Genomic DNA, 27,488 nt, shown 5'->3' on the forward strand with positions numbered 1-27,488 from the left:
TATGTGAGCAACATCCTTTATTTTTATTTAATCGTTTTTAAAATTAGATTACATTGTTGGAACATTGTATATGTTGTTATAATTTTCCAGATAACCGCCTTACTTTGTTCGTGTACGTGAGAGTGGTAGTTTTAATCTCTAATACGATTAATCGTGGTAAGTTTAGTAAATAGCTGTTTCGTTAAGCTGCAGACAGGTCTCATATTTTGTCACCAGTGTTTTTTTTCTACCCAATGCAGGTTAATCAATAAGTACTTAATAAAGCGATATCATACTTCGTACATATAATTTTCGAATTAGTGTTAAAGCGTATAGTCACATAGGCCTATTTAAATAAAACATATGATAAGATGTTGGTCAAACTAATCAAATTGATTTTGATAGGACTATTAAAAATATTGTTCATATACTTAATTGGTAGACTTAATACCACAAAACCTCTGACTTTATACATGAAAACAAACGCAAAAAAAAGCAGCTTGGTACGTTTGTCTATGTGTGACATAAATAATAATTCCTCAATGTTGTGTATTATTGAAATACAATTAATAGTTAAACTAAGAATGAGTGCATAGTAGATCAAATTATGTTTTATTTGACCTACACTTCATTAAATTTTATGATAATATGATACTCCGTTACAACAATAAAAAGAGGAAATTTGACAATTTTCGACAAAAAAGACTCATTTACCTATAAACAAGTTTACAAGTTAAAACGTGATATTATTTCAAGAAAGAAAAGGCACATTTTAACATGATAATTGAATAATTATTAAAAAAACACTTGGTTGAGTTATTAGATTGTTAAAACAATGCATTAACGTCTAATATAGCTCTAGAATAATCAAATGTTAAAGGTGAACCCCAATAGCTATTGAAACATATTCAACACTTATTTTATTTATTTATTTTTACTATAAAATATCACAACGAAAGAGCTACCTTAGGTCATCTTTCAAGACACGTGCAATGTTCTTGTGTTATATATACTATTATATTTTTCTGTTGTACTTTACAATTACATTATGTACCTGAATGTGTTGTAATGATGTAACTGTTGTTGCATGCTGCCGAGTTATATTTTACCTAGGCTGTTAACATATACATTTAAACACACCGCACCAACGTTTTGTTCTCTTCAACATTTAAGTTAATTATTGAAGAAAATCAACACCTTCGACGGGTTAAGAGTAAAAATAAAACAAAAATGGTATTGACTAGATGTTTCCATTCATCAATTATATTTACTGGGGAAAATCATGACATGAAATTAAAAAAAAATAGGTCTTAATAATCCACTTTACAGTTTGGCTACATGGGTACGTTTAATTGGAAGAGCCCCCTCTAATTACTTCAAATATATGTTTATCAATATTTCATATAAATTCGACAATATTAACGCAATAATTTATTCAATAATACTTCGTTGTAGGAATGTTATTAACTTTCTCTCGTATTCTTCATCTTTTTCGCCCATTTTTTTTATGTATTTATTTCGGTTTCATAGTAGCCTATGCGGTTCCTAACCATTGTTGTTATTGAAAACTAGGCTATAAAATGAATATTCATGTGAAATTGTCTATAGTCAATAAAATGTAAGTTAAAAAAGATTTTATCATTTTCGAGTGTCGTTTACGCCACCTATGTACATATATTGATAATGTTGCACAGTGATGAGTAGGATTTACTATTTGATATCAAAATATAAAAAAAAAAACATCCTGTCTTTATCAATACATCCTTGCGCTTTTTATTGGATAGGCGTTTAATGGAAAAATCCCTTAGATGTTTCTTGTACCATGACAGTTTCGACTTTCTGTAAGCAAGGTAACGGTAAATTGCCTTTTTTACTACATTGGCGGCGCATTCACATACATTGGTAATTAATTTGGTGTCCTTGTGTAGTAGGAAAACCTTTCGCCTTTTGGGGGAACATTTTGATTAAACAAACCATTTCACGGGGCATGGTTCTAAAGCGACGTGTTGCTGGTGCTACGGTGGCGCTTCAGTTCACAAAGGAAAGTTTTAGAATTATGCGTCTAAGTTGTATCATATTTTGTTTTGCTACGATCACTTGGGTACGTAGGCATACTGGGTCTCATGTGGAAAGTGTTTGTACGAAGACGAAAATCCGTGGGCGTATAAGGCTTTAGATTGATGAATATCTATATCCGTATGGTTCCTTGGTAGCATCTGCAAACGCTTCCTGCATACGTTTGACTTGCTCTGGATGCATCTGTTTTGCCAAATTTGAGACTTGGATTTTGTCTCTAGGGCTTTTAAATAACACGATGTAATGTGTGATATTACTCGTTTCCTTTGCCAGTTAAATAAAAATTGTGATATAGCTCATGGAAATATTTCATATGATTATCTTTCTATTAACATCATATTGTCATGCTGAGTTTCATTTGGAAAACCAATCATTTGTGCGTTGATCGTTCCCATGTGACGTCATGATATCGTCTAAAATCATCAACTTTTTGTAAGATGGGTTAAAATTTGTCTCCAATTCCGACAGGAGACCCTCAACAAAAGGATTTTAGAGAGGACCACAGACAGCTCTAAAACAGATGGCTGATATTCCCAATAGCAATACACAATCCTCTCGGGCATTGAGAGAAATGATTCCCTTTTTTTCAAATACCACCTTAACAACAAAGAAAAAATGTATCGACTATGAAAAAAGACAATATAAAGAAATAAGACGTCCAAAGGAGTAAAATGAAATAATATTTGCTCAACCCTAACGAAAATTGCCACCCGATTAGTTTCCGGTTCTCCTTTTATTTAATTGTTTTGTATCAATGACGGTTCCAGCAAAGAGCGTTTAATGTCTATGAAAACGTTGCGGGTTTAACCACTGCTACCACAACGTCATATTCAGCGTATACAAACACACCCGCACTCTGGTCATGGCGTACTCAAATTGCATTTCAATGCGCACAATACGTTTTTTTTTCGGAGATTAAAGTGGCATCCGCTAGCTAGGTCAGGTGTCATACCAAATGCATACAACGGGTAACCTTTGGCGTAGTCACTACAACTGATCTGATTGCCGTAGTCACTGAACATACTATTTAATCCCGAAGACAGGCAATGACGTAGCGATCATCCGTAAAATTAAGGAGTAACGGTTTCCATGGTAGCTGTTCACCGTCGCCGTATAACGCTAAAAACAGAATGTTGGGCCAATGAAGTTGAATGGTGCAAAGGCGTTGCATCCACAGTCTCTCTCTATATTTCAGCCGATTTGAAGTTGAATTACTACCGAAGCATTATACATGTATATACATTACAAACAATAATTGTGAATGATAACAAATATGTCAATACGAACCAGCAATTAGCTGACGGTATGGATAAGTGTAATACGTGTTGCTCTGTTTTTGTCATTGTTGTCATCTTAACGAACAAAACGCCAGTTCTTTGAATAATCAACAAGACTCCATTATCTGTTGTTGAATACCAGGGATGTGGAGTCGGAATACAAAGGCCACTGTCATGCCGTGCCCCCCCCCCCCACCTATGCCCTCCCATTTCTAAGTAATTCTTGAAAATGACACTTTCCTTTGAATTTGTAAGTCTCAAGAGGATTCATGTCGGAATATTACTCAAACTTGTTATATTTTAAACACAGCAGTAAAGCTTTAATTTCATGCTGGGGTTGGGGATGATCAGGTGTTTATCGCAAAACAAGGAATTTGGAGAACGATAGTTTCTATATTCGGGACAACCAAGCAGATGACCAAATGAATAAATACCACATCATATTCATCCATGGAGATGAGTGAGGGAGTAAGAAATATATGCAGATCAATGGTAAGTTAGTAAGTCTGGTTGAATATGTACCTTTGGAAAATATCTAATTAAGGAGTCGTCCAGAACACTGGTTATATATGATCAACGTCGTGTGTATTATCGAAAGCAAATGTATCATCTAATTGTGTCAATTTTAGGATATTGGTTCAGGAATAAGGATGGCACATATTATGGTGATTTCGGATGGTTGTGTTCTGTTTGCATAAACCAGTGCGCTTTACTCTGGCAGTAGAACTGATCTCTCAAAGATAATACATAAACAACCCAGAAAGTAAATCAAAACGTATCAGATGTCGTTGCTAGTTAAGCGATGTCATTACATTGCCACTAACTTTTATTCAATATAATCGCAACATTTGGAAAGGAACATGACTAGTCAGCATACTGATGTATTTTTTTAATTTATTTCATTGCATAATTTCATAGTATTCTCAGTGCCATTATTACTGATAACATTTTAAAAGACAAGTTTGGAATCCAATGCAATTATCGAAAACTATTTGAAAATGTATCAAATGCCATCGAGTTCTCTTTGTTGGCTGTCCCACTGGTAAAATGGTTCACCGTTGTTTAGTATTTTGCCCATAATACAGTATTGCCTTGGAAGGCTTATTAGTGTCTCTTTCCTTCAATTCGATCTTTCAAATACGCAAACTTCCACTATAGCTTCGATATGTACTTCCTTATTTAATATATGTTATTATATCGCCAACCGTTTCCTGTTCTTGTGACCTTGAAGACTTCAAATCCACTACTTTGATTATTGACTTGGCTGTATTTTCATTGTTGTTGTTGTTATTCCGCAATCAGAACCGTGAAGATTCTTCCAGAAGATACCGCGGTAATCGTTGGACGAGTAATCCCCATTCAGATTGGAGTAGCCGCAGGAATAGAAATTTGTTTCATAAGCCGGATTTTTGTTTCGGCAGCATCTATAAGGATTATAACCACTGCAGCCATCGCAATTATAACATTTATAATAATAATAATAATAATAATAATAATAATAATAACAATAATTATAATAATAATAATAATAACAATAACAGCCAGAGTAATCGTAGCCACCTGTAGCTACGCGGTCGCTGAATGAGTAGCAGTTGCTGGTAGAGCCTGTATTACTATCGTCTGGATACCACCAGCCACCTCGGTGTTTTTCTGCACAATCGAAGGTACTCGATCCATCATTGTCTTGATCGTGCGTACTAAATCGATGTCCTGAATTTGCTCCCATAGCATTGTTACCTGGAAGGAAATTAGCGAATAAGTAATGAAAGTATTTTCTTGTTATGTACGTTTTTTTCCCCAGTTATACATACTGGACATTAATGAGTCACTTTGGGTTCGTTTACTGTTATTGTCGGTTATAATTGCGTTTGCTGTTGTTTTTTTTCGTTTAAGTTTGGCTTATATTTTTGTGGTTTCATATGCGAGTTCTCAATTATCCTAAGGGAGTTTACAAAATTGAACAAAGGAGTCAAATTTGAGAATTTTACGGGACCGGCTCAAATTCTGTCAATTCGTCTGGGACCTCATTTGAGAACATTGTAACTAATTACAATATATTTCCTTATGTCACTATTGTATATTTATTAATATTTATTTTCCTTCGACACATATTAATTCTTGATATAGTAGTGAGTGACAGATTAGCAGAAATGTAATCGGTGCGTTTGTTGAATTATTCACTATGGCATTTTGTAAAATAAATAGTTTTATTTATAGATTGTTCAATATATGCTTGGTGTTAAATTGGAGAGAGAGTATTAAAGTGTTTGATTGTATCATTCATGTCATCATCTTCTCTCGTGATAACTTCTTACATGTCATACTGATGGATTAATTTCATTTGATATCGAAAAACTAATAGTTTACCATATGATTAAACATTTCTAACGATAAGAAATACTGCAAGTTATGCTCTTCAAGAATGTAACACATATAATTCGTCTCGACTGATCTCTAAAAAAAAAAAAATCCGAATTATTCCATGTTTTTGTTGTTATTATTGCAATATCATTGGCCTCTCAATCAATGTAATGAACAAATATTGCATGGTCAAATGAAACTTAATTTTCATTTTTTCGGAAATGATAAAGTCGTTTTTAAAGAAACTAATTTAAAACTCACTGTTTAATAACATACTTCAATCACAAAGTAAGCTGAAATGCTGCAGCAGTTCTTAGTTTCCAGATTGGTTATTATTCCTTTATGTTTTAAGGTCGACATTTGCGAGCAAGCATACGCTACGAACTCTATAAAAGTGGTTGATATGATATATTATGTATGATGTTACAACAATATATCATTTTACCAACACGTGCTAAATGCAGGGCAATTGTTAAATGAGCAATGCGCACGGGACTCTAAGCTCGACGTCTAATACAGTTTGACATTAGTATATACACTATATTTATAACATGACCTGAGTATATGTACGAGTACAAATCCAAGAGTGTGATTAAAACTACAGGTAGTAATGCTAGAATGATATTACGGAATAACTACAAGTCTGCGTATGACATTTAGCACAATACATACCAGCATTTCCATTGTGGCCACCCAATGTCAGTTGGTATTTGTCTCCCTCGTTACTGATACTGAAAGATGAATAACTGCTGTGGTATGTTGATCCTTCCGTGTTTGTCTTTTCTATTAGAAGTTGGTAAGATTTTTGGTTTGTCAATTTGTATATTTTATCGTTGCCGATCCAATGATTTCCTGTGGGAATTCCAAAACCGTTTTTGTACTCATTCCAGTTTCGATAAAAGTTGACGGAGCTACTTGTACGTCGTTGCAAAATCTAGAATGAGAATCAAAAAGTTTATCGATTGGATGTGAGTAATATATGAAATATATCATTTGTACTACAATAATTTAGAGAAATTAACCGGTGAAGGTCAATATCCGATTGGATTAAAGCGATAGGAAGATGGATCAATTTAATCAAATAATTGAATAACTTAATTAAAATGTTAGTGAGAGAGGTCCTGTTATAAGAGAAACTAAAAAGTTAACATGGTAAAGTTCTGTTTTTTCGATAGTTAAAACTTACTGTCCAACCACCACTAGACATTTCACAATATACTTCAAAACCAGAGCTTTCAGCGGGATAAATGGTATATTTTCCGTTATTTGTTCTGTTTGCTGCGTACAGATCAGAACAATCTCTCGGTCCACTGCGTGTACATGTAAGACCATCGCCTTCAAACCATTCGTTACAGTAACATCTACGGACATCATTCCGCTCCTCGCAGGTTGCGTCTGCGCTACAACTGTAACTCTCACTTGTCAAGTTGTTACTGTTGCAAGTTATCCGTAAGGAACAGTCAGAATTAATGTAAGATTCACTCTCCTGGAAATGATAAATGTTAAACGACATATTCCAGTGAAAGTTAAATCAATGTTTATTTGGTACAACTCTTGGTAACGTTCTCTGAGTAAAACTGAATTTCTTCTACTAAATGATCGTAAGTGTTTAAATATATTAGTTAAAAGTTAATCCTTCTGGGTGTTATTGCTTTGGATGCCTTGTATTTTGCTAGGTCTCAATTAGGGGACTTTTGCAAGAACATGTAAAACCGAAATGGAAGTGAAAATCAATACCATCAATAATCATGAGAATTAATAACAGATAAAATAAAAAAAAGGTCAATCAATTGAAATCCAAGTTGTTAAGTTATAGTGTACTTTTCATGTCATATATTAAGACTCATGAATGGCATCAAATAAACTTACTGCTAATACGACGCCGTCCCCTTGGACGTAACAGCCACATTCCTCTTGAGGTATGCAGCTATCTCCTAGAATCATGTGGTTTTCTGGACAAATACATCTCTCTGGATCCGCTGGATCCGGTATGACACAATCATTCGGATTCTCACAAGTCCTTTCACATGTATTGTCATAATTATCCTTGTTGGATGAGCACCAGGTAATGGGTAAATCTGGGAAAATTGAAACCACCACAAGTTATTCCTAGCTTGAAGTGTTAGCTCACTATTACGACATTACGAAATTAGCGTATCGTGTTACCATTGTAATGGTCTGGCCGCTCGGAACCTTTGCTGATTTTTAACATAGGGTTAAATGTAAGCCGGATTCTTTTTATTGTTAAGGCATATTCAACTTATACTCATTAAGGCCACATACAAAAACAATATTATGTTTTTAAGTATTCGAATATTTGAATCAATCATTATGATAATCATTTCCTCCATTTACACTTTTCTTAAAGCATTCTTCAATTTCCGTTTTGAGTACAAAGATATAGAGAAAATATTTTTATAAAAAGACTAACCTGTTATTCCATGGACAACACCAAGACTTGTAATGGAATAATTCCCCCATTCATCCGCTATGCGAAAGTTGTCGTATGTCAAGGAATATGACTGGCCTGCATAATTCTCTAGCTCGATGCGCAGCTGGTACCTCTTTTGGTTTATCAAGGGAGCTAACTTTTCATTACCAATCAGAAATTCACTGCCTAAGAAACCAATTCCGTTTTTGTATTCGTCCCAGGTTCGATTAAAACCGATGGATCCATCAAAACGTCGTTGTATGACCTGGCGAGTTATAAAAAAATAAATAGGTAGACAACTAACGGATACATTCATTATCTTATGATCTTAACCTTATAGCCAAAATTTGCGGCTCTCTTTGCGGAACACATTTGTAATGTTGCGTTACATCTTATCCTAATACATATCTAGATCACTACCTAGGTGTGCAGAGAAAATATAAATTTTACAATTGTATTAAAATTCAATGTTATTACTCTGGGTACTTTTGTTTCCAATTAGCCTTCAAATATTGATACATCGTACAAGGTACATAATCCAACACACTGCAAAACAAAAATGAATTGACAATTTTGATGTGTCCTACAACGTGTGTCTTGGAGAGTAACGTCTGTGATTGTAAGTGTTTACGTCTTGAAATATATTACTTACTGTCCAACCTCCAGATGTAGTGTTATGATCACAATATGTCTGAAATGGTTCCGGATACTGGTCAGGTTTAATCAGGTATACACCGGATTTGGCGTTGGTGGAAGAACATTGGTTAAGTACTTCATGACAATCCCTTGGATACTCCGGAGTTTGGAATAGAAAATACTGCAAGCCTAGCACCAAGATAATGTGGGGAAGAACAAATCGTAAAACTGTTGCAGATACAGTTCCATATGTAAAGAATTATTTCAAGAGAAATGTGATATATGGCTACATTGCATTAGTTCTGTCTAAACTACACAGTAAACATGACGTGGTAACTACTATGAACCATAAGAAAATGTATTTTCGGTTAATATCCATGGGGGCTAATTTAAGCAAGTATATTTATTTGAAATGAAAATCTAACGCAAAAAACTACCGTGAATCTGTGGCGACATGGTCACAGAAGCAAGCATGATTAGTAATAGCTTTCCTCATCATTGGGGTATGATTTGGACCGATTTCCACCTTACAACAATCTAACGTTCTTCAGCACCAACCTGAGATTTGAAAGTTCTAAATTATTGAACGAACCTACAGTATACAAAGTCTAAACAAAGTGCGTGTTTTGTCCCTATTGTTACTGTTACTTGCCATTTAGCCTCTGAAATAGATCCTGCTAGGATTGAAACATCAGGCCAACCTACTTTGCACAAATTACTGACAAGTATGAATAAATATAATCGGAACTTCCTTTATCCTGTAAAAATAAATTGACTAATGGCTTGTATTTCTTTCAGTTTTATTATCGATGAGAATCTACATTTTACCCCAATCAGCGCTAAAACTACTTCAATACACAGTACAAGGAAATTGTTGAGAATCAAGGGCGTAGGAACCGGGGGGCTGGGGGGCGCCAGCCCCCCCCCCAGTGAAAAATATGGGGGCGGAAGTATCATTCCGCCCCCCGCTCCGCAAGTCAGAAAACCCCTTTTTCATTTCCAAATGAGAAAAAAATCTCATTTGGAGCCCCAATTGCATCTAAGGCCAGGTGAAAATGCAAAATTCTTTACAAAATGGAGTGAGTGTTGAAGTGTGCTTTATTGCACCAAATTGCATCTGAGGCCACCTGGAAATGCAAAAAAAATCCAAAGGGGAGGGGGAAACCCCCTCCCCTTAGACCCCTCCCCCAGGCCGGCCATCAGTCTTCAGCCCCCCCCCCCACTCAAAAGTACCTTCCTACGCCACTGTTGAGAATTGTAAGTCATTATTTATCTTATAAATTGAAATAGGTGAAAGTACCACATATGAAGTATATACATCTAGATTCTTTCTAAATTAAACTTTTTTCCTAACTATTATTTATATAACCAATGTCTGTTAGTTGTTCATTTCTCGTAAGTTTATATTAATCTTTACCCTTACAGAACAAAAACTTACTTGAATCGTTGACTCTTGTGCTTGAAGATATCTGAAGTAACAAAAATTAAAGGGAATGTACGATTAAGTAAAGTACATTCTAAAGAAACAATATCGAGTTAAGAATGTTGTACGAAGGTCAATGTATCACAAAATACAGGGCATATGCATATCTATGACACCTTTACTTTAACATATTCTATCATTTTAAGTTTAAATATATAGAACAGAATCTTATAGCTCATTAAAATATATTTGATTTCGCTTTTTATTCAAATAAATGAACAATTTCCAATTTGTAAATTTTAATAGAAAAAGGTGATAAGAATGGGAAAAAAATTAAGCAGTAATATAATGTTTCAAAATCTTAATATTTATTTAACATTGATGTTATTGCTTATAATTATTATTATAGCTAAGAGTAAAAGTAGTTTTTTTTTGCATAACTTAATTGTTTGAAAAAATGATTATATGTATGTTTGCATGTCTTCGAATACGTCTTATTCTCATTATTTTTTTTCACAATGATACAATTTATTCTGTTCTTCATGAAAAGAAATAAAGAAAATTCATGATCCGAAAACTTTGATCTCCTAGTGGTGTTCGTACAGTAAGCTGAGTACAATTATCTATAGCGGGAAACTGGATATATTATACTAATGAGGTACCTATACACTGGGACAATGTGCAATTTAGCCTCAAAACTTTGAAATTAGCCAAGTTTTGAAAATATGTCCAAAACGTATAAAAATTAAAAATTCATCGGTTTTGAAGAAGAATATTGTTTGTTGCGATACATGCAAGCCACTTGATTGACTTAGACAATTACAACAACACAATAGATTTTTTTTTTCAACATCACAAAACACGTTTACGTTTTACATTTGTTGTTACAACTTTTTGCTTTATCATAGAAAATATGTCGATCTATTTAGAAATATTGCACTCAGAAGGTATGCAATAATTAAAGCTTTTGATGTTTTTACATTATGCAAAGTTATTTGTTAGCTACAAAAACATGGTTAAAGTCACAATTTCTATTTTTGTAAATAGAAAATAAAACAAGTTTAAGATCGCAGTAGAAAATATTTGGGCAAAGCCTAACACTTCATGGGAACTTCATGATTATTGTTTTTCAACTTATCTAAAGTTAATTACCCAAACAAACAAAAAGGATGAAAATCTTTACAACACATGTGATGGAATGATTGCAAACTTTTTACGAGAAATGCTAAAATTGACGAATCACGCCCAATCAAAATAACCTCATGTATAGCAAAATACAAGTTAGCGTATCCATAACGAAAACTGTTTTGATTACCCTGTGTGAAAATCAGCAAAAGCGGATACTCTTTCCGCAACTTTACGTGTACTGTATCTATTTAAGACAGAACACCATTCTTGAAAGCCCCACAACATCCCCGTGAACCCAGCTCCCATGAAAACACATCCTTGTTCATAACAAAACGTGCATGCATATTTTTTTACCTATGGTTGGCGTAATTCTCTGAAGTATCCTAAGTCAAGGATAACACATATTATCATAACGACACATATTTTTCTTTTCTTCCCTTGATAGAAAAGGAAGGGTCATTTGACGCCTGTACGCAAAGCTTTGTATGAAAGAAAGTAAGATACTACGTTGAAGGAGGACATAATTCAGATATATTGCATAAATGCACGATCCGTCTAATTCAGTAAGACATCACATTTATCCTATTGAATATAACATATTAGAATTAGTCAGTATTTTATTTGTGTATTTGTTCAGGACAACTCTTACCTGGTTTACATGTGCTGAGATTATCCGATAACTCGTTAATTAAGTATGTTGGGAAAAGAAGCTAATGATATACCAGTCATGCAAAAATTCTTCTCTAAAACGATATTTTTGTCAAAGTAGTTATTATAAAATCTAAGTATCAAAGTAAAGGATATCTGTTAATTTTAAAGGAAATGATAGGTAACTGTTCAACAAACACATCAAATTTCAAATATGACTTCTTGTAAAACAATTTATAGAGTTTCTGTCAAGTTATATCCATTTTGAAAATTCTTGGCAATCAACATCATCTAGATTCCCTCAAAACAACAGGATTTTGAATAATAGCCGTTCTTGTCTACGTGATCACGTGTTGTATGGTAACATTTTCCATATTTTTTAAATTATAGACTTTGCAAGGAAAAAACGAGGAAATGATGGATACAAGCCTGTCTTGTCGACAACGTGGCAAAAAAAGCTCTGAATCATAAATTATAACCTTTCTACAGTTTTGTTCTTTTAAAAAACAGAATCAGGAAATTTACAACGGAAACGCACAGCGAGAAAGCATACGAATTTATTTATTGTTTTGTCTGGGATGATTGAGTAATGTTAATAAAGAAGTCTGTTTACTCTTTTCCCTTATCTTGACATTGGTTTGGTACAATTTAAAAAAACAAAATCTTGGAATGAATCTTTTTTATTATTGTGGGTTAGTCGACGATCTTTCTGATGTTATAGGCAAAATTTCAAAACTAACAACGTTTCACATTGCCTTTTTTGTATTATACTTTATTCTCAATTTCTTATCACTTTTCATAACATTGAGGTTATAATTTTCGTACTTTATTTTTAGTTTTAAAGCGGCGTTTCGTGCAAACTTGTTACAAAAATGTTGGCTATTAGAATAACTATATTTAGTTGATGGTTATAACATTGATAGCGTCAAAATCATCCATATGATAAACGCACGTGACCGAATCGAAAATATTTTTAACAGATGCATGTGTAATACAATACAATGACCGCCAGAAGGATACAAGACATTGGAGAACAATCAGTGTTACCTTAACCCGGAAATCGTCAGAGAAACAATTGAAATTAAGAGGTTGATACATTTTAAGAAGGAATATTAAGATTGACATTGCTTGGTCATGAAAAAAAAAGTTTCAAGGCAAAATACAGAATTATTAAGATAAACAGTTTGTACATAAAACTATTAGAGACGATATATCAGTATTGAGCTAGTACGAAAAGGGGTTACTTGGCTTACAAATATCGGCTGCCTAATTACCTGTATCAAATATAAGGTGTGTTGGGGATGTTTGGCAAATAATTGTTGATCCTTGTAAGATACATTCGTTTCCTCTTGTGTATTTGCATGGTGAACTGATCAATATTTATTCGTTCGTATGCCTACGTGCCTGTTTTGAATAGTGTATTACATAAATGCGTCTATTCTGTTATGGTTTACAGATACCTGCACAGAGGACAAATTTGAAAGCTGTTGTCAGATATACATAAATTGTAATACTTAACATATTAACACTTTTGTGAACGAGCATTTGAAAGTGCTTGGAATTCTCTAATTTTGAATTGATCTAGTACTGTTTTTGTAGTGTAAACTTGGTTGTTAAATATTGCACACATAAACTGTTACAATACTGAGGTTTCTTAGCTCGTTTTGTAAAAAAAAAAACATTTAAGCTACACTGCGTAAAGCTGCCATTTTTATGTACACGAAAAGCCCATCAATACATTATGTTCACATATTAAACGTCTGTTTATTAGGAATTATGCTTCTTTCAAATATTAAATCCAACAGATTGATAATATCAGTATAAAGTTTTAAATATAGCAAGTTGGATATTAAACTGATTCAAAAGTTTATTTACATTTCTGTATGCATATTTATTCTTTAAAAATCAAAAGCTGAAATTGCTCTAGTTTATCATACTAGTTGGGCAGTCATTTTGACGGATAAATACATTTTGTATTCGGAAAATATGAAAATTTTTATGAATCGACAGAACAAATTGTCACCGTGAAGGAATAACTTCACAAGTTGTTTTATGATATTGTTACTTGTTCTATACATTTTCATTTTAAGCTTCATGCGATATTTTCTTTGATTAACAAATTATTGGTTAACAAGTTAATCATAAAGTCATTTTTCCTAGCGTAGATTTATGGATACTTAATCATATGTAGGGTTTTGAAACCCATATGCTCTCGTTACAAGGCCGTTTAGGTTTCTTGTGAAACAATTTATAGAGTTTGTGTAAAATTATATCCATTTTGAAAATTCTTGGCAATAATACCTCGTCTAGACTCAATAACAACAACACGATTTTGAAAAATAGCCGTTCTTGTCTACGTGATCACGTGTTGTATGGTAAAGTGTTCAATAGTTTTAATTAAAGACTTTGCATGAAGAAACGAGGATATGATAGCTTCAATCCTGTGTTGTCGACAACGTGGGGAAATAGTTCTGAATCATAAATGACAACATTTCTACAGTTTTTGTTCTTTTAAAAAACAGAATCAGGAACTTTACAACGGAAACGCACAGCGAGAAGATATATACATCTATTTATGTTTTTTTTTTTCTGGGATGATTGAGTAATGTTAATGAACAAGTCTGTGTTACTGTTCTACCTTTTCTTGACATTGTTTTGGTAAAACTTTAAAAAAAAAAAAAAAACTTTCTTAGAATGAATCTTTCTTTCTTATTATCGATTAGTAGACGCTCTTTCTGATGCTACCGTCACAATTTCAAAACTAAAAAGCTTTTCACATTGATTTTTATGTTTATTTATACCTTATTTCCTATCACTTTTCATAACATTTAGTCTATGATTGTCGTACTCTATTTGTATTCTTAACGGAAAGTTTCGTGCAAAAGTCTTTCATGTATGTCGACTATTTAAATATTCACATTTAGTTGATGATTATTACCTTGACATGCGTTAAAAAAATCATCCCTATGGTTAACGCACATGACTGAATCAAATACATTTTTAACAGATATTTAATGTTGACATATTAAACTTCTGTGTCTAAGAAATTATTTTTTGCGGAATACTAAATCCAACATATTGATCATATCAGTTTAACGTTGTAAAAATAGCAATTTAGTAATTAAACTTATTTAGAACTTTAATTATCATTTCCGCATGCATATTTGTTCTTTTAGAAAATCAAAAGCTGAACTTTATTTATTTTATCATACTAGTTCGGCAGTAATTTTGACGGAGAGATAAATGTTGTATTCGTAATATATGAATTATTTTATGAATTGATGGAACAAATTGTCATCGTGAAGGAATATCTTCTCAAGTTCTTTCTTGACATTGTTACTTGTTTTATACCTTCGCATTTTAAATTTCATCCGATATTTTCTTTGATAAACAAATGATTAGTTCACAAGTTATTCATAACGCTATATTTCTTAGCATAGGATAATGGATATTCAATCATATGTAGGGTTTTGAAACCCTTATGCCCTCGTTACAAGACCGGCTGTGCTCTCAATATGGACGAGAAAGTTGTTGTATTATAAACAGAATTGTGTGAATTTGAGATATATATAAGTGATAACATTTAGACATTTCCATATATGCATATGTATTTTGTATGTTTCAAAGTTCTTCTCCAAAGATATTCGTCTTGATTTTTAATAGTTTAGCCTCTAAAAAGACATGTCAAAGATAGATGTTCTGCTAGTAAAATTCTGTTGTAGATTTTCTTTTTACGCGTTTGTTGGATTCTCAAAAAATCAATGATGTAATTCATAATTGGGTATCAACTAAAGATACAGGATTGACAGTACGAATAGTGGGGCTATCAGCAGAAAATATAAGGGCAAGATAATAAATGCAATAAAGTAATAAAGAGAGATAATTGTGTGCAGAATAATGCTCGATAACGCACAACATTTACACAAAAAAAAAACATATCTCAATTTCAAAAAAGTTACAGTTGAATAGAGCCGATAGCTCACCAATCGTAATATTCTGTACAAATACTCGACGTAACAAGTCAGCGCAGATAGACCGTTGTTTTATTTTATATTTAGAAAGACGTACAGGAATTTGTTAATCTGAAGTTAATGAAATACTGAGTACCAAATTGTAAATCAGTGAAAAAATTACCCAAGTAAAACAAATCAATTCAATTTTACTTTGAAGAAATTAATTTAATTTTATTAATATTTTAGAGACTTACCCGAAAACCATTTGAGTTTAAAAGCAGCAACACCGCAAAGACGAAAAAACATTTGCTTCGAAGTTCTGCCATTGATCCAACACGAAAGAGAGAAAAAAGGGTGCATAAAGGAGATACTTGCTGACCTTCTGAGACAGTGACAGAAGTAATGAACGTGAAATCGTTACACAAGGAGGCACCTTCATACGTACGGATGTCCAATTGCACCACGTTATATATCAGCCGGTCACATTTAAGAGCCATAATTTATGTTATGCAATCTAGTGTGTCCCATATCGACATTTGTATTTAATGTAAGTGTCATTATTATTACAGGATAAATGTGTGCTTTGTTTTACTTATAAGCTCTTTTATCTCGAATCGTTAGTTAGAATTTAAAACTCGCGATTTTACCACAAGGAAATGATAAGAATGGTTGTTTAGATCCCACACAATAAATGTCAAATTATCTGTATATTGACTATTACTGAATTAAATGACTAGATTGTCATTGTCTTAAGCTTGCCACATATCTTTACGAATTAACAAATATTAAGTCGAATGTGGAAGGCAAATGATAAGCACTAAGAACCGTGTTTGTCCGTCGTTTACTGATATGGGACATCATGCATGCAAAAGACGCTCTCAACGTATTAACATACTTTAACACCGAATCGCTCGGAATAGTGAGATATCGATATCAAACAGCACCTTTCGGATATAAGACGAATCACAGGAAAAGTTATTTCTGCTAGCCTATCAAGAAATAGAGCATTTCTATTTAACGATGTGGTTTTGTTCTTATTTACTGGGGTGTTAAAAATTATCAATAATTTGGTTAAAACAACAACAATAATATTGTTTTTCCACCCGATAATCATGGCTCGTACATTAACTACTATTCATGTCTTGTAACAAATGTTTTGAACACAAAGTAGTAATTGCTGATAATTATTGATAAACGGTTGTGGGACATAACTGTAGTTGCTGTGCCAGCCATTGGGTGCGAGTTCACGCGATTCGAAAATGAAGTCGTATCTAGTCGTTTTATGCTATCAGGAAGCCTCTGGGTATACCGGAACATTGCATTTCTTCGTTCTCGGAATGACGATTTGACGTTATTTAAAGAGAGTTGTAAACTGGAATCAAACGGTACAGTACCTACTTTACTCAAACACATATCTAGTACCGTACATGTTACTACTGTTCATGTCCCACAACCGTGCATCATTAATCTTTACTTTGTATTCGTAACACGGTAACATGTGTTACAGGTGGCACCAGTACTTACTGTGCTAATTATGAGTATCGGCTGGTTTTTCACATATTATTATATTATTTGTTACAATATCACTCATGCAGTAAACTGTTGAAATGATGCAATTCACTTTAAATGATCATAACCAGGAACTACCCATTTCATACGCATACTGATTTCAAAGTACCTTAACTGCTTTAACGTTACACAATCATTTACAAGGTGATGCCTTCTATTTTCCTTGCTTGTATGTACAAGCTACTATATGATAAACAACGTGGCTGGCAACTCACGATACTTAACGGAATCCGATGGACGTATAAATCGTATGATATCACGTGATTGAGCCACGTAGCACTGTTCCACGTGTTCGATATGATGACATCTCAAGGAAATACATTTTGAATCATGACGTATCGTGGGTGGATTCTTTACTACAATGATACACAGGCATATTGCCAGACGTTATTATCTGTGCCAAGAAATCGGAGTCCATACTTCTTGTGTTAATTCACTTGCATACCCCCTTCCTCACATAACCTTGTATAGGTATATCACCTAGTTGTAATTACAGGATTGTATTCGGAACGTGGTGAGAGAGGATAAGAGTGAAGTATTATATAAGCCTAATAAAAGAGATCACATTACATTTTACTGTGTCAGACAAAATGTTTGACACTCGGTTAAAATGTTTACTGGTAGTAAGATACAACCAAATGGTTGTACTCGCATATATGCCGTGAGTTACACTGCATGGTATCGATGGGTGTATAGTACATGATGATTTGGTCAAAATTGTACAAACATATTTCTTTATTATCTCTAATTGTAATACTACAACAAGTAAGAAGGCGCTGTTAACGACATGTTGGAGTAGAGCTATCACCTCATACTTATTATTAATGATAAGCGTTCGTTCAAACACATTTCTATCATTATTTAAGTTAATTCGCCAATTATAACTCATTGTCGGAATATTATTAAATTTCTCTCGTGATCTTCATGATTTTCTCCCATTCCGTCTAGGTTTTTGTACAAAGTAGCCAATGAAAGTCCTTACCATTATTGTTGCTGAAAAACTTCTCGATCAACATAAATAAATACCATTCCAAAGACGTTTAGAATATTTCTACCTGCTTATGTTTGTGTTATGACGCACCCTCTAACACAACAAAAATCACTTTAAAGTACTGGTAGCAATTTGGTAACACATTATACGACGTCCCATACTGCTAGCAATTCCTGTAATCAGTCATATCGATTTTCACCGAAAATAGGATATACAAATAAATATTCATGGATATATGACAATTACCAATCACATATATTTGAATAAAGATGTTTTGATTTCAAGTGTTGTATACTCCACCTTTTATTTATATAATAAACTTGTACAGTGATGTGTTGGATTGGGATACATTAGGAATATGGGATATTTGAAATGGTTCTGTTAAAGTTAAAAAACAAAACACAATTTGAAGAGCCCCCTGTAATCGATTCCTGAGGGTATATGGATCGGAGAAGAACCTTCACATCATATACTCTATGAAATATTTATTTGTGGAATTGATAAACGATTATCCAAAGACATTTTTCCACCTATATTTTGGCAATATCTGTCATGTATATTTCAATCATTTTCAATCAATTAGTTAACATTGTCGGAACGTTGTTTACGTTGTTATAAATTTTCTTTCGTGCGATGATGCGTGAGGGATAAGAGGTATTGAAAATGGCTATGGTAAAGTGTTAAAAATATTCCCATAAATGTTCATCAGCTCATTAATTGATATGGAAATACGACCAGTGTAAATGTGAATCTGTCAGAAAATCCTCAACGTTTTTGAAGTATAATTAATATTAGAATATAATGAAACCGCTTCACTGAGGACCGATAAAATTATGTATAACGACTTTTAATAGTATTCAGAATATCGGTATTCAGCACAGGCGTAGGAGGCGGGGGTTGCGGGCTGCTCCCCCCCCCCCCGACCAAATATTTTTTGTGAAAATTCCGGCAATATTCTGATAATTTTTCGGGCCCCCCTCCTCGAAATCAATTGGGCTCCTACGTCTATGGTATTCAGAAATGTGATAGGACGGTAATTTTTAAGGCTTTTAGAATCCTTTCCAGCTTTTAAATAAGAGTAACAGTACCTCTTGACTGATATTTAGACAAAGTACCATTGAGGTAACTATGATTAAATGCGTCTAACAAAGTTTGACCCACCACTGCCCAAAATTTGTTATAAAAGTTAACAGACAGACCACCACAGCCTGGGGCTTTGTCATTTACCAACGAGAAAAGGTATTGTTTACATTCATTCAGGGGAAGAGCATGTTCAGATAATTCAGAATCTTCTACAATAAGAGATTTGTTTGGAAGATTTCCAAGGAAGCTCTTGCAATGCTAGTGATCGCACTTTTATAAAGAGAGGAATAACACCTTTTCATTTATTTCAATATCTCGTGTTTTTCAGTCAAAACACAGCCGTTATTCTTCTGAAGTTTCCGAATTGAACGATTGGTTTTAAGCCAAAAAAGTACTTGGTATTTTTCTCCTCCTCCTTGTTAACCCATCTAGACCTAGATCTAACGAATGTGCCTTATAGCTCCTAATTATAAAATCCTAGAAGCTCTTGAATTAGAAGCTCAAGTTGTGAGCGGATAACAGCGGTGTCGGAAATATACAGCTGTTGTTCTTAAGTAGAAATATTTGAAAGAAGCTCACCTTTCTTCTGACTGCGCATTTTGGCCTTGTCTTTAGCGAAAACCGTACTATTTCTTTTAATACACTATTTAACGTACTCCCATCGTAAAGATGGGTTCGGAAATGCAATGTTGGACAGGATTTCACTAATAAAGATTATAAATGAGGGTAACAAAATTATGATCATTTAGAAGATCATTATTGAATTTCCAGTAGCCGTGGCCTTTGTTTTCAGAATGCATAGGCTTGGATTAACCATAGAATCGTCGGATTGGATACTGGGATATAAGGTAATGCCATTTTGCAATACTAGAAGTTCATTAGGAGAAGAAAGAAATCTAACCTACAATGAATGCCGGGAGTTACGTTAGAACTCCGTGTAAACTTTTCCACAACGGTTTCCTTTCTCTCCACACGTCAATGAGATCAAGAAACCCATCAATGCAATACATTCATAACGTGCCTTACAGTTATTATTTTGCTGACCACTGATAGAGTATCCCCTAAAAAAGAATGGAATCGCCCCTTAAAAAGAATTTGCTTTGTCGGCGATGTCTGTAAAGAAATATTGGGTGTCGATGTATGAGGCATATATAGAAATTAACGTGAGAAAAATGTTGTGAATCAAGATATCAATAATAAAGTATCTTCCGCACTGATGGATTCCTTTCTTGATAACAGTAAAATCTACGTTTGGCTTGAATTTACTCCCCCACCCCGACTACAAGTACAATCTTTTTTGTAACTTTAATACGCTTTGAGCCTTTGTTTAGTTAACTGTTTTCTTACAGTTGTCATTTTTTTCATGCCTTTATTTTATGTTCTCAATCTTCGCAAAGGATGACATGGCGAGAAAATTCCCCATATGTGCTACATTTTAGCCAAGCGCATTGTCAACAACACTGTGCTTATCATGAGTCTGGACCGACAAGGGCTGGCGGGGATGTTCAAGTGTTTATCGCACTTAAGTAGGAATTTGTTGAACGGTCGTTAATGTATTTCGGAAAAGCAGATGGCAAGGCCAACAAAATGTCACATTATATTTTTGCGTATTCGATGGAGATGAGATAGTGAGAATGAAAGGCAATACAGATTAATGACAAAAGTTAGTGAGTCTATTGCAATATTTATGTTGTCAAATAATGTCGCCAAGAACATATGATCAACTTCGTATGAATGTAAACACTTCTTTAGTTATCAAAGCTGATATATGACCTTATTATTTCACTGTTAGGTGGTTTTGGTAGGGTTTTTTTTCTTCTGAATATAACAGTACGTTTTAATTTGATGTATAGACAGTAAAACCGATTCTCCAGAGATAATAATTCAACAACACAGAAAGCACATCAAAATGTATAAGGTAAATCGTTCCTAGGCGATGTCATAAAATTGCAATTTGCTTCTATTTGATATACAAAACACAATATTACAAGTCAACATACTGATTTATTTTATTTTGCTTCATTGTGCATTATTCTCAGTGATTTAAGATATTATTTAAAGAAAAACATTTTGAATCAATGCATTAATCGAAAAAGTGACAAAGTATGAGAGTATCAGACGGCATTGAGCTCCATGCAGTGCTAACTATTCCCATGGAAAATTAATGCACCGTCATTTATATTTTTGACCATAACATAATGTACATTGGAATTCTACAGATGATCACCTTTGCATAAACCTGCCACATGTTAAGGATAATGTACATGATATGTAATGACTTTACAAGACTGTTTGACTCATTGCTGTCTTTTTTCACTTTGGTTTTCTAATTCTATTAATTTTCGACAAAACGTTATTTTACATATGTTGTAATTTTTCCGATCCGTGTTACCTTCAATGCTTCTGATTTACTACTTTGATCATTGACTTGGCTGTATTTTCATTGTTGTTGTTTTTATACCGCAGTCGGAACCGTGAAGATTCTTCCAGAAGATACCGCGGTTATCGCTGAACGAGTAGTCACCGTTGAGATTGGAGTTGCCGCATGAATAGAAGGTTGTTTCATAGATCGGGTTTATGTTTGCGCAACATCTTTTTTTGTAGTTATTATATGTGTAACAAAAAATATAACCACAGCCGTCACAATCATAACATTTGAAATGTGGATGACTAGAAGGACAATAATGATAACTGCCACAGTCATTATGACATTTACAACCAGAGTACTCGTATCGACTTGTAGCTTCGCGTTTGCTGAATGTGTAGCAGTGGTTGGTAGAGCCCGTACTACCATCATCTGGATACCACCAGCCACCTCGGTGTTTTTCTGCGCAGTCGAAGGTACTCGATCCATCATTGTCTTCATTGTGTGTACTGAATCGATGCCCTGAATTTGCCCCCATAGCATTGTTACCTGGAAAATAACAAATAATTAGGGAATGCTTTGTATTGTTATTTTGTTCCAATTCTGACCGTTCGTTTATGAACTTTAGTTAATAACACCGTTAATTATATCAATAGTATAATTCATACCATTATTTCAACTATTGCAACGAATATTTTATAATAAAGCAATTTTAAAGGTTCGTGGGAGATGAGTAGAAATGTAAACATCTAACTATTTGAAGTACACATTTTCTGCTTATTGAAAAGTAAAGTTTTAACTTTGCAGCATAGTAGGTTTGCATATTAGAGGAAAAGATGTTTAGTGTTTGATTTTTTCATCTTTGTAATCATCGTCTCCAGTGAAACGTCTTATATTTCATCTGACGTTTTTACTTTTATTTAATATCAATGAAATACTGATTAACTTTTATCTGACGATACAGCGATAAAAACGATACAAATGATACAGCTCATAACGATATGATCCAAGTCAGGTACTGCTCTTTGGGAAGGTAAAAAATGCAATTTTTTGTGGACTGATCACTCAACAAAATGTCGCACTATTTTGGGGTTTTTATTGTAGTATTATTGGCTTTTAAATAAATTCCATGAAGTAATATTGAATTGTCAACTGAAACTTAATTTTCTTCTCGTTCGGAAACGATAAAGCATATTTACTGAAATTCAATGATTTAACTCTTTAATAATATATTTCAATAACAAAGAAAACTGTTGCATCGCTTCCATACTAGTTGTTCCTCTTTATCGTGTCTACTACATGAGTGAAAATGCGAGAAAGTAAATGGAAAAATATATTGAAGATGATTGATATAGTATACCACGATGTAACAATATATACATATACATACACATACTAAAGTCGAAAGCAATTGTACAATAAGCAATTAGTACGGTACTCTAAGCACGATGTCTAGTATATAGTTCTACATTAGTCTCTACACTAGATTTACAACATGACCTGAGTATATGTACGAGTAAAAATCCTACAGTGTGATAACGACTACAGGTAGTTATGTTAGGATCAGATTACGCAATAACTACAAGTCTGCGTATGATTGACGGTTATCACAATACATACCAGCATTTCCACTGTAGCCACCCAATGACAGTCGGTATTTGTCTCTCTCATTACTGATTCTAAAAGATCCATAACGGCTGTGGTATGTTGATCCTTCCTTGTTTGTCTTTTCTACTAGAAGTTGGTATGAATTTTGGTTTGTCAATTTGTATATTTTATCGTTGCCAATCCAGTGGTCTCCTGTGGGAATTCCAAAACCGTTCTTGTACTCATTCCACTTTCGATAAAAGTTGACGGAGCTACTTGTAGGTCGTTGCAAAATCTATAAAGAGAATATACAAGTGTATCAAAAGCATGTGTAGTGTATAAAATGTTTCATTGTGCTACAATAATTTACAGAAAGTAACTGGTGTAGTTCAATAATAGGATTGAGTTAAACTGATAAGACGATGAATAAATTTAATCTACTTCTTGAATTATTTTATTTAAATATTAGTAAAGGAAGCCCTGTCATATGAAAAATAACAATTTTAATATGATAAAGCTTTTGTTTGTCAATAGCCTAAACTTACTGTCCATCCCCCATTAGACATTTCACAATAGACTTCAAACCCAGAGCTTCCAGCGGGATAAATGGTATATTTTCCGTTATTTCTTCTATCGGCTGCGAAAAGATCAGAACAATCTCTCGGTCCACTACGGGTACATGTAACACCATTGCCTTCAAACCATTCGTTACAGTAAAATCGATGGATATTATTTCGCTTCTCGCAGGTTGCGTCTGCACTACAGCTGTACCTCTCACTTGTAAGTACGTTACTGTTGCAAGTTATCCGTAAGGAACAGTCAGAATTAATGTATGTTTCACTCTCCTGGAAAGATAAATGTAAAACGACATATACCAAAGAAGTAAACGGAATTGCCATATGACACATTTGTAACGTATTTGATCCTTCACTGAATTACTACTACTAAACGTTAATGAGGGTTTCATCATCTTGCCTTGTATTTATACTAGTTTTCAAACTATAATTATTGTGTGCAAGAATATGTAAAACCGAAACGGAAATGCAAATAAATAATCATGCAAATTTATTATAAATCATTTGCATTTCCGAAACGGAAATGCAAATAAATAATCATGCAAAAATATTATAAATCAAGAAAACATAAGGTTAATCAATTTGAATCAAAGATTTTATGTTAAAGTTTTGTTTTCATATTATTTGAGATTTGTGAACTGCATCAAATAAACTTACTGTTAATACGACACCGTCCCCTTGGACGTAACAGCCACATTGCTCTATAGGTATACAGCTGTTGCCAAGAATCATGTGGTTTTCTGGACAAAGACATCTCTCCGGATCCGCTGGATCCGGTATGACACAATAATTTGGATTTTCACAGGTTCTTTCACATGTATTGTCCAAATTATTCTTGTTGGATAAGCACCAGGTGATGTTTAAATCTGGGCAAGATTAAACCACGTCAATTTAATCCTACATTGAAGTGTTTATTCACTGCTATGACATAATGGTATTAGAGAACGTTTCTTAACATCCTGATGGTCTAGCCCCTGGGAACATTGTTCATTGTTAACATAGGATCAAACTTAAGTAGGATTTAATATGGTTAAGGTTACTTCAACTTATACTCATTTAAGTCACACAAAAATGATACTACATATTTGTTTTAAATATTTGACTGAGTGAACCAATATATTTAGCTATGTATCATATTCGTTTCTTCTGTTGATATATTTCTTCAAAATTTCTATTTTCCGTTTGGAGTACAAAGATATGGAGATTATAATATAAAAAAATCTCACCTGTATTTCCTTTGACATCACCAAGACTTGTTATAGAGTAATTCCCCCATTCATCGGTAATGCGAAAGTTGTCGTATGTCAAGTAAATTGACAGGCCTGCATAAATTTCCAGCTCAATTCGCAGCTGGTACTTCTTTTGGTTTATCAAGTGAGATAACTTATCATTACCAATCAGAAATTCACTGTCTAAGAAACCAATGCCATTTTTGTATTCGTCCCAGGTTCGATTAAACCCAATGGATCCATCTATGCGTCGCTGTATGACCTGATAAATTCAAAACATAGCTACACAATTAACGGATGTCTTTTATTCTTATATGGTCGTAACTTCAAACCAAACTTTCTTGCTCAGTTTAGGAAATAGAGTATGATACACTTAATTTAATTGATTTCATTACATTAACAATTTATACAAATCGGCTCAAATATGTTTACATCGTACAAGGTATATCATCCGATACACTGTAAAACAAAAATGGAATTAAACTTTCAATGTGCTATACAATGCGTGACTTTTAGAATAAAGTATGTAATTGCAAGCGTACACTTCTTAAAATATATACCACTTACTGTCCAACCTCCAGATGAAGTGTTGTGATCACAATATGCGGGAAATGGTTCCGGGTACTGGTCAGGTTTGATCAGGTGTACACCGGATTTGGCTTTGGTAGGAGAACATTGGTTAAGTACTTCATGGCAATCCCTTGGGTAACCCGGAGTTTGGAGTAGGAAATACTGCAAGTCTAGTAACATGATAATTAAAAGAAGAAGATCAGAACAAACAATAAAACTGTAAATTACAGCATTTTATGAAATGCGTTTCCATATGCAAAGGAATTTTTTAGCAGATATGTGGTATATGTTTACCTTGTAATAGCTCTCTTTTCACTACACAGTATACAAATGATATGGTAATTAAAATAAGACGTATGAACATTGAGGCTAATTGAAGCAGGTGTATTATGTTTGAAATGAAAAATATAACGCAAAGAACTACTATAAATGATGAAACTGTGGTAACATGGTTACAGAAGCCAAACATGATGAATAACATTTTTCTTCAATAAAAGCGTATGGATGGTCCATATTTCACTTCTTTTGTTTTGGTTTATCAATCTAATTTTGATCAGCACAGGACAGTGATTTGAAGGAGTCAAGTTATTTTCACGAGCCTACATAATTCAATTGCTAACAAGTGATTTTTTTTCTTTCTGTAGATTTTAGGCCCTTTTTCCTGGTGACCTTTAGTAAGCCTTATTACAGTTGCCCTCGTTTGGTTACATTTTCCTGTGAGATCACTAAATCCATCAAGTATTATTCAATACAAGTTTTTATTTATGAATGTAGGACATCCTACAATAATATTTCCCAAACTGAAGCCAGTAATGAAAAATTCCACAAAAGTGAATTTCGTCGCACAGAAACGTTTTGATATTACTATAAACTACTCACAAGTGTGAATAAATCTAATCTGAACTTTCGTAATTGCGTGAAGTAAACTATTGAAGCTAATGGTTTTTCGACGAGTATCGACAATGTGCCACAATCAGCGCTTAAACTATTTCAATACCCGACAAGGAAATTATTGAGAATTGTAAATCATCAAAAATCTTTATAACTATAAAATATGAGAAAAGTATCACATGTGAAGTACATCTGGATACTTCCTTTCCAAATAAAAATGATCCGAGCTATTATCTAGATTACACATTTCTGTGGAATGGTTAATTCTTAGAAGTATATGTCAACCCTAACAGGGAGTTCAGCATTAAGACTAAAAGAACGACAACTTACTTGAATTGTTGACTCTTGTGCTTGACGATATCTGAGGTTAGACAAAATTAAACCAAGTGTACAATTAACTGAAGTACATTCTGAAGAATCAGTGTCAAGTTAAGTAAGTTGTACAAGGCCAAGGCATACGGCCTACAATTCAGGAAAGACGCCAATCCATTAGGCCTCACCTTAACATATCCCATAATTCTATGCTTATATTTAACAAACATAATTGATATATCTATAGCTCATTAAAAAGAACACTTATCGTTTTTGGTTCAAATAAATAAACCCTTGTTTTGAAATTGTATATCATTATAGAAAAAGGTGCTACGAATGAAAAGAAAAATTCAATATCTAGGCAGTAATAGAAATGTTTTGCAATTGCTTCTAATTGATTTTAC

The 27,488-nt window shown here is 33.6% G+C and overlaps 3 protein-coding genes across 3 annotated transcripts in view; all 3 read right to left on the reverse strand.

The window, feature by feature from the left end:
* The window catches only part of LOC139973409 (uncharacterized), a 158,225-nt gene that overhangs the window by 60,247 nt on the left and 70,490 nt on the right, over positions 1 to 27,488 (reverse strand). The window lies entirely within an intron of this gene.
* LOC139973403 (uncharacterized) lies at positions 4,116 to 16,823 on the reverse strand. Its single transcript, XM_071980057.1, has 8 exons — positions 16,167 to 16,823; positions 10,199 to 10,229; positions 8,777 to 8,949; positions 8,125 to 8,389; positions 7,563 to 7,771; positions 6,880 to 7,179; positions 6,366 to 6,627; positions 4,116 to 5,069 (listed from the first exon to the last, which is right to left on the reverse strand). The coding sequence occupies exons 1-8, from the start codon at positions 16,407 to 16,409 to the stop codon at positions 4,585 to 4,587; spliced, it is 1,968 nt and encodes a 655-aa protein (XP_071836158.1). The 5' UTR covers positions 16,410 to 16,823; the 3' UTR covers positions 4,116 to 4,584.
* On the reverse strand, positions 21,564 to 26,061 carry LOC139973806 (uncharacterized). The gene is made up of 5 exons (XM_071980675.1): positions 25,879 to 26,061; positions 25,309 to 25,573; positions 24,740 to 24,948; positions 24,053 to 24,352; positions 21,564 to 23,802 (listed from the first exon to the last, which is right to left on the reverse strand). Exons 1-5 carry the CDS (start codon positions 26,059 to 26,061, stop codon positions 23,500 to 23,502), a joined length of 1,260 nt encoding a protein of 419 aa, XP_071836776.1. The 3' UTR covers positions 21,564 to 23,499.

This window comes from Apostichopus japonicus, chromosome 9 (assembly GCF_037975245.1).
Source record: "Apostichopus japonicus isolate 1M-3 chromosome 9, ASM3797524v1, whole genome shotgun sequence".
Classification (NCBI taxonomy): domain Eukaryota; kingdom Metazoa; phylum Echinodermata; class Holothuroidea; order Aspidochirotida; family Stichopodidae; genus Apostichopus; species Apostichopus japonicus.

Excerpts from the sequence above, each read along its gene's own strand:
- LOC139973403 (XM_071980057.1), bottom strand. The coding sequence starts at position 16,409 with ATGGCTCTTAAATGTGACCGGCTGATATATAACGTGGTGCAATTGGAC. Across the intron at positions 8,950-10,198 it reads CACAAGAGTCAACGATTCAA|GCTTGCAGTATTTTCTATTC; the intron begins GTAAGTTTTTGT and ends TCTTGGTGCTAG. Across the intron at positions 8,390-8,776 it reads CTACATCTGGAGGTTGGACA|GTCATACAACGACGTTTTGA; the intron begins GTAAGTAATATA and ends ATAACTCGCCAG.
- LOC139973806 (XM_071980675.1), bottom strand. The coding sequence starts at position 26,061 with ATGTTACTAGACTTGCAGTATTTCCTACTCCAAACTCCGGGTTACCCA. Across the intron at positions 24,949-25,308 it reads TGATGTCAAAGGAAATACAG|ATTTAAACATCACCTGGTGC; the intron begins GTGAGATTTTTT and ends AATCTTGCCCAG. Across the intron at positions 23,803-24,052 it reads TGTCTAATGGGGGATGGACA|ATTTTGCAACGACCTACAAG; the intron begins GTAAGTTTAGGC and ends TTCTCTTTATAG.